Source organism: Austrofundulus limnaeus, unplaced genomic scaffold (assembly GCF_001266775.1).
Source record: "Austrofundulus limnaeus strain Quisiro unplaced genomic scaffold, Austrofundulus_limnaeus-1.0 Scaffold65, whole genome shotgun sequence".
NCBI lineage: Eukaryota > Metazoa > Chordata > Actinopteri > Cyprinodontiformes > Rivulidae > Austrofundulus > Austrofundulus limnaeus.
Window position 1 is genome coordinate 883,473 of NW_013952467.1, and position 7,368 is coordinate 890,840.

General features: G+C 40.2%; 2 protein-coding genes across 2 annotated transcripts in view; one reads left to right on the forward strand and one right to left on the reverse strand.

The window, feature by feature from the left end:
• The window catches only part of dnaja3a (DnaJ heat shock protein family (Hsp40) member A3a), a 10,596-nt gene extending 9,460 nt beyond the window's left edge, over nucleotides 1-1,136 (reverse strand). Inside the window, exons 1-2 of the mRNA XM_014010084.1 lie at nucleotides 883-1,136; nucleotides 280-416 (exon numbers count right to left, since the gene is read on the reverse strand). Of these exons, the coding sequence (XP_013865538.1) occupies nucleotides 280-416; nucleotides 883-1,090 (345 nt within the window). The 5' untranslated portion in view covers nucleotides 1,091-1,136. The remainder of the gene's footprint in view (nucleotides 1-279; nucleotides 417-882) is intronic.
• A 151-nt stretch (nucleotides 1,137-1,287) lies between these two features.
• LOC106518702 (mitochondrial import inner membrane translocase subunit TIM16) overlaps nucleotides 1,288-7,368 on the forward strand; it is a 118,004-nt gene continuing 111,923 nt past the window's right edge. Inside the window, exons 1-5 of the mRNA XM_014010088.1 lie at nucleotides 1,288-1,568; nucleotides 5,406-5,502; nucleotides 5,718-5,798; nucleotides 6,151-6,221; nucleotides 6,825-7,011. Coding sequence (XP_013865542.1) covers nucleotides 1,509-1,568; nucleotides 5,406-5,502; nucleotides 5,718-5,798; nucleotides 6,151-6,221; nucleotides 6,825-7,011 — 496 coding nt within the window. The 5' untranslated portion in view covers nucleotides 1,288-1,508. The remainder of the gene's footprint in view (nucleotides 1,569-5,405; nucleotides 5,503-5,717; nucleotides 5,799-6,150; nucleotides 6,222-6,824; nucleotides 7,012-7,368) is intronic.

The window sequence follows — 7,368 nt, forward strand, 5'->3', positions numbered from 1 at the left end:
ACTCTGAATCCCTCCCGGATGACCGAGCTTCTCACCCTATCTCTAAGGGAGAGCCCAGCCACCCTGCGGAGGAAACCCATTTCGGCCGCTTGTATCTGGGACCTCGTTCTTTCGGTCATGACCCAAAGCTCATGACCATAGATGAGGGTAGGAACGTTTCAGGTTTTTTTCAGGTTTTTACGAGGGTAGGATTCATCATCATATCAGCTAAATACCGCAATTAATCGTGATTCATTTTTTTTGCCAATATTGCCCAACCCTAGTCAGGCAGGAACTAACCTGATAATAGGCTTTCTTGATCTCTTTCTTGTTGGCAGTACGTGGCACCCCAAGAATCTGGTAGAAGTCCTGCTTGCTGTTGGAGGGCACACTTGTGTGAAAGAAGGTTGTGCAGATGACATGGGGAGATTTGAGGCCTGAAAAGTTTCCAGCAGAATGACAAGGTAAGCAGAAGTGTTTATAAATCTGAAATTCACTGTTTTTATTGTTGTAAGGTACATGTATAAAAAAACTAATTAGTTTGAAGTTTGTATGCGACTTAAACACTAAAGATTTCTGTAAAACATTAGTGCTAAAATGTGTTATCACTTCAGAAATAAAAATACTTTAAGTTCTGGAACTTTTAGTGGTTTTAAATTGATTTTTAGGCTTCAAGAAGGTACTTCAAATCCTTCTTTGAAGGTTTCATATAAGAAACCATGTGTGGGTTAACACGTATTTACAGTTCAATAATCAATTACGATTTAGACATGGTCCCTAGTTTTTTTTTTTTTTTAAAAAAAGTGTATTTACACTGAGAATCACAAGTTCTGATAGTAGCGAGTCTTTGTGCGTCATTTGAAAACTAGTGTAGCCTAGCTTAGTCTGGGCTGATGCGTTCACCTGAGAGGCCCCTCAATGTCAACGCTTTTCCTTCTCCGCCGCACACCAGGCTCCCTCCACGCCACAGCTTTCCCACTCCAAGGGAAGAAAATTGTCGGACCCCAACATTGTCAGACGACAGAACGGAACCTGCAGCCCTTCGAGGTCCAGAAGACACGACGACTGTTATCCAACGTGAGGAACAGCGTGCAGTGGAGAACGCCATCATTCCCACCGGTTTGGGACACACTGCGCATGCCCGGAACCGAGTGTGCGTCACCATCGATTTTGATGGGTGTCGCTTTACGCAATGAGTAAAATAAATTTACAGTTTATTCCGAGTCTCTTTCCCCCCTTAAATAATAAACTCTGCACGTCATCAAATAAAATTTAAAACGAACAAAATTGTATTGAAATACCGGTTTGCTTCTGGCATCGGCTGACAAGTGATACGATTGATTTTTAATCCAGGGTTGCACGGGACGGATTTCGATCGGAAAAAAATATAGTTCCCGCCCAATCGGGCAACTTAGTTGCACAAAGCGAACGAACACCGCGCGGCAAACCTGAAGCTGTCAGCTTGAGACAGTACAGTGCAGCTCAACAGAGACACCCGGAAGGCACCAAAGTCAGTTCGAGAGGGCAATATGAACCGTTTTAAGACCTCCAAATTTAAAAACACCACTCCGAAAATTGCCAAGAAAGATGTAAGTAGTGTACAAGCTTCTGGGTACAAAACAAGCTGTTTAGCTAACAGTAGCACAGAGCTACTTTTGGTAACCGCCTTTCTGTCTGCCTGCATGGATGTTGAACTTCCTGCATCTGGAATCCTATAAAAAGAGGACGAAAAATATGTATTTATTGACGCTTAGGAGAAAAAGCTCTGCTAAATGATTAAATGCAAAAGCTAGTATTGATTAAATGTTTAATCTATGCCCACTATTAGTAATATCAATATGATTTTCACGTTGCTTTAAGTGTTAAGATTTGAAAAGATGGGCAGCATCAGCCAAAGGAAAAAAGGCTTGAATTTTAGAAAAGTAGATGTGAGTGGTAATATTTGCAAAGATGGCTTATCTGATTGTTGCCATTGGTTGCAAGAGTCGACATGTCTGGACCAGACTTAAATGTCTTGCATCATTTTTTGTCACCCCCACCCCCTTTAAAAGCTCTTACGTCCAAGTTCCAGTGTCTGCACATCCTATTTCTGATACATTTAATGGAATTACAGCTTTCACTGAAACAGTTAAATGCCTGGCATTCACTGAAACAGTGCGTGGATGGTCTTGGTATTTCTCCAGCCTCTGCACAGACAGCAGGTGGTGCTTTGCTCCTGTCAATGTTAAACTAGCACTTGATGTGTGGGCCATCATTTCAAACACTGTGCACGAGTGAAAATAGAACAAGGGCTCTGAATGTTGATGTAGGCACAGGCGAATAGGGAGATGTAAATGTACTTGGCTGGGCACTTTTGTTCGCACATTTAAGGAAGCTGTATCAAAATGAATAAATCCAGCTTTCATTTGGCAGATACAGAGTATGGTTGGGCATAATCGTATCGTGTGCAATTAATCGTCAGAAAAACATTAATCGATTTATTTTTTGGCACTTGACGATTAATACGATTAATGCCAACAGGAAGACTGACTGGATATTTCCCCAGTCAGTCTGCTCAGTGCTCCTCTCCACTTTAAATATAACAAACAAAAGTTCTCTAATTTATCTATCAACACAGTTTAAAATTTGAAGTATAGCCTGAAGTCTGTGATTTTGACACAATTTGAAAACGATTTTTACGAAGAGCAAGTCTTTCCCACTAAATTGGCCATGTGACTAGGACATAAGGGTGTCCAGGGACTCCAGGGGATTAATCGTCAAATTAATTGTTATTGGCTAAAAACCACAATTAATCGTGATTAATTTTTTTTGCCAATATCGCCCAACACTAATACAGAGTTGTGTTTTTGTTTTTCATTGCAGAGGGATAGATGTAACTTGTTCACATTGATTAAAATGCATTTGAAAGTAATAATAATAAAAAAGAAAATAATCCATCCTTTCTATCAGTTTTAAGATTTTTGTATCAGGCTATAAAAACATTTTTCTGGTTTGTACAATGTTTATTTTGAAGGCAAATACAACCGTATTACTTTGTAATTTTTATGTAACAAAAAAAATCATCAAATGTGAACTCAGTGTTTAATCACTAAGCATGTTTTAATGATTTAGCATAATACAATAGGTAATACAATCATTAATCTGTAAAAATTTAAAGTAATAGTAGATTTGCTCATTTGCTTGGCATTATTGTCTTGTTAAATGACCCACTTTGACGCTGCTTCAGTGTTTGCAGTTGTTTTATGTCCAAAATAGTCCTTCATGATTGAATCAGGGATTGTAAAGCTCTGCGATCAGGCCCACTCCATTATTTCTCCCCCACCATGCTTTACAGCTAATGTAAAGACTTTGTGCTGTGTTTTGCTAACGTTAACCGGCCTCGCAGCCGTGTTTAAAAATGCAAGCCCTATAGGGACTGCTTAGAAATGCAAGGTTGCATAAAACAAAGCACAACCCCATTAGTCTGTTTGACTTGTGAAATGGCCCCTGAAAGCACAAAGTTCTGTTGTTTTTAGTTTGTGAAGGAGCAGCTGAGCAGTGGTTGTTGGAGCGCGTTGCACAAATGCTCGTGCCGCTCTTTCCGTTTTCATGTTGCGCAAGAAGTTGAAGAGTTCTCTGCTGCACAGCGGTAGGATCACTTCCACTTCCTCAGCTCTTCAAGCACGGTGTTTGTGCACTCAAACAGATCCTTCCTGTTTATTACTGTTGCCATTACTGTTAAAAACAACTTTGTCCAGTGTGCTCATTAACATTCTGAACCCATATTTATTATTCAGTTTTTGTTGTTGTTCTCTGTTGTAGTGGTCACCCTGGGTGGAATAAACGTTCCACCTGCCTTTGAACTTGACCACGGAAGGCCTCCTTTAAAGAACAGAACTCTGTTCATTTTTTATGGTCATAACATGTTTTCTTAAACAATTAAGGGACATTTTATTTCATTTTATTCTCTATAATCAAGATAATAAACAAAATAGTAATGTTCTTTATATGTTTTGACTTTACATATTTTACTTAAGCAAAAGTTATTTCTTAATTAAAGTTATCATTTTAAAGTTAAAGTTATATGCTTAACTGAATGACAACTTATGTTCTTCTCACTATAATCAGAGAAAGAAAGAAAGTCACAAAAGATATCATTTTAATGTTTATTTTGTGTGTTAATCAACCATTATTTGAATATAAGGTGATTATGTTTTTCTTTTCAATTCAACTATAAAAGTGTATTATTTTCTACTTATGCCTAACAGAGGTTGGTGTGAGAAGTTTCACCAAAGCTGAGAGTTCACAGCAACAGCTTTGAGCATGTAAAACAGTTGTTTAGTCTAGGAGGCAAACGTTCCCATGGGAACTTTCTATTCTCCTATAACTTTCTGATTCACACCTGTTAACACAAGGTCGACCGAGAGACGACTCTCTCTCTACCTCCCCCTCTTATCTTTTCTATACTAACACGGGCAAAAGTCCGTCAGTCCTCTCTTGTCTCGGTCGACAGCAGTTCGAGCAGAGTCTGGCGCGGGTCAGACTCGGGGAACTGTCTGGTCTCTCCAGCAGAGAGCAGAACATTTGTGGTGAGGATTTTAGCTCATGAGCTAAAGAGCTAAATCTTCTCACTAGCCTAACGACGACGCCAGTCGTGGGCTCTCCCAGCACCTCTCTTTGAAGTTGAGACTACAGAGAGACGCTTTTGTTTTTAATCTGAAGAAGCCAAACGACGGAGTGGCAGATTGACAATGAACCGGACCGGCCCAAAGATAATCAACTTCCTGAAGTCGAGTCCAAAGTAGTCCTGAACGGTCCTAAGCGGGTCCCAGAGGTCTGAAACCTGGACACCTTCAAAGCTTACCTGACTGACGTCTGAAAAGGTAAAGCTAAACGTTGGTTACAAAGTGTCGAAGTCCTGGCTGTGTCATCGCTCCATCCTTCTGGCTTTTTACAGTGTTGATAAGATAAAATCTAGTTCACTCCCCATAATAACCACTTTTCCTAACTAAACTTAACTTTTACTTCACTCTTACTAAGAATTTGCCTCAACCAGGTTTATTTAACATCAAAGAACCTTGTTGTGTCATATAAGTTGTCAAATTAACGAGATTTAACCCTTTTTAAGAGTTAATGGTTGATTTAAACTTATGTAAAGCCCTTGTCCTTCTTCCAATGAGTTGGTATGTAAATAATTGTTTTGTAAAATAAATATCATTTATTTTTAGATAAACTTTATTGACTACGATACTCATTGTCAAAGTCTTGGTCATAATAAAGGTGATGGTTATTATTATTAGTATTTAAAATCGAAAAGAACCCGTTTCCTCGTATATTAACTATATTAATATTAATCGATATTAATTAGGTTAAATATGAGAAGTTATGTTGGAAGTATTCCTTACACTGTGATCTTTTGCTCAATTTCTTCTTGTCTTTAAATCCAGGGGTGGATCAACAATGTTCACGCTGGCTCCTTTTCCTGTCAGGGGAGCCACATCAAAGCAAGCTCCAAGCTGGTGGCTTTCAATACCGATCAGGCTGGTATGGCACCGAAAATATGTTTGAACAATAACTTTAACCTTGGATAATTAGATGCATTCACTTTATGCTTTTAGCCCCCTTTGTTTGGTTTATTCAGTAAACATTTTGGTAATCGCTCAGATCAGTGTGTTTTTCTAAGAAAAACAATTTATATCCCAGCAGATTAGATTTTGGATGAATGATGCCATGTTTCTGTGAATTGTGTGTGTCTGCAGGTGGAGGTTTGTTGGGCCTGACTTCAGTCTTGCCTGGCTCAAACGATCAGTGGACAGTCGCACAAATTTCCTGCCATTCTGGTTGGTTTTTCTTCACCCGCGTATTCCAATTCATTGTTTTTATCGTGCTCAAGTGGAATATAAAGTTTTACCCTCGCCATTTGATGAAGAGCATGACACGTGTCGTCATTTCGTTATTAAAAATCTGTTCAGTGGTTTGTGCCGCTCGCTGAAATTTGCTGAAGAAGCTAAAGCGGAGTTGTTAAAGCTAAAAGCAGCGAACCCTCACTTTATGACCTCGGAGCCCTTTGCTCTAGTCTGCTGCTTTAAAGAAGATAATGAAAGAGAACTGCAGATGGTTCCTGTCTAGTGAAATTAAGGCAGACAGCTGTGACCCAGATTGACTCGTAAAGTTTTCTTTTCTCTCCATCAGATCTGGTGACTGATATGGACTTTTCTCCTTTTGACGAGAGTCTTCTGGCAACCTGCTCTGCAGATGAAACAGTCAGTAACATAATGTCCTACTTTCTGCCTGATTTTGCCTTTCCTTGTCCCATTTTGTCGTCTTTTCCTGTTATTTTAGTTTCCATCCTTCTAAATGTTGTTTTCCGTTGAACTTTTCGCGCAACGTAAAACCTTATTTTTAATATTTAACATTTAACAAAGTGCTGAGTGTGGATCTTCAGAGTCAGCAGCTCGGTTTACCTCACCGACCTGCACAAACACATTGCTCTTTTTGTCCCACGCACACAGAAACACCCAGGTGAGCCGCAGTGCACAGTGACTGCAGAGATGCCTTTTTTAGATCTTCTGCCAACAGAGCACATTTCTTTCCCCAAGCGTTTCATTCTGAACAGTTTTTAGTGACTTAACTGTCGACATAAAGTCATTTCCCCCATCTGATCTAAAAAAAATCATAACCTCACATTTTTTACATCTGTGTAAAGAATTGTTGAACCCATCTTCAAAACCAGCTGAGTCAGCTGCATCGTAAACATATGTGGAGGAGAGGAATTTCTCCCTCGGGCGAGGACCACTTCCTGTATAGAAGAGAGAGGGTTTAGAGAAAAGACCTTAATATTCACATAAGACACTTGTTATTTGCAGGTGAAGCTGTGGCGTTTGTGCGATCCAGAGCGGGCGCAGACCGGCGGTCCCGAGGTGACCCTCCGTCCAGGACAGGGCAGGGTCGAGCTCGTGCACTTCCACCCCACTTCCTCCGGCCTGCTGGGAGTTGGCACCGCTAAGTCTCCAATGGTTTGGGACACCAGTAGGCAGGACGCACCACTGGCAGGTAACTGAGAACGGGAGCGCATCTGTGTTTCTGCACAGAGTTAAAACGAAGTAACACAAAACGTTCGTCTTTGTTGTTATGCCGTGTCTGTATGTGCGACATTTCAGTCTCTGTCAGTTAATCTTCAGCTCACATTGTGCCACATTTTATTTCTGTGTGTAACGTAAAGTTAGATTTGGACTGGAAGCGTTTCTTTTCTTTTTTTCTTTTTTTTTGTAAAGAACGCCTGACTGACACTACCTACATTTTACAGCCCTGTGGCTCTGTCTAAGTGCTGGAGCAGCAGAGGTAATGTTTTGATTTGCAGTTTTGTGATCCCAGTCTCCTTTGACTGGCCATAGGACTGAGTCACTGTCC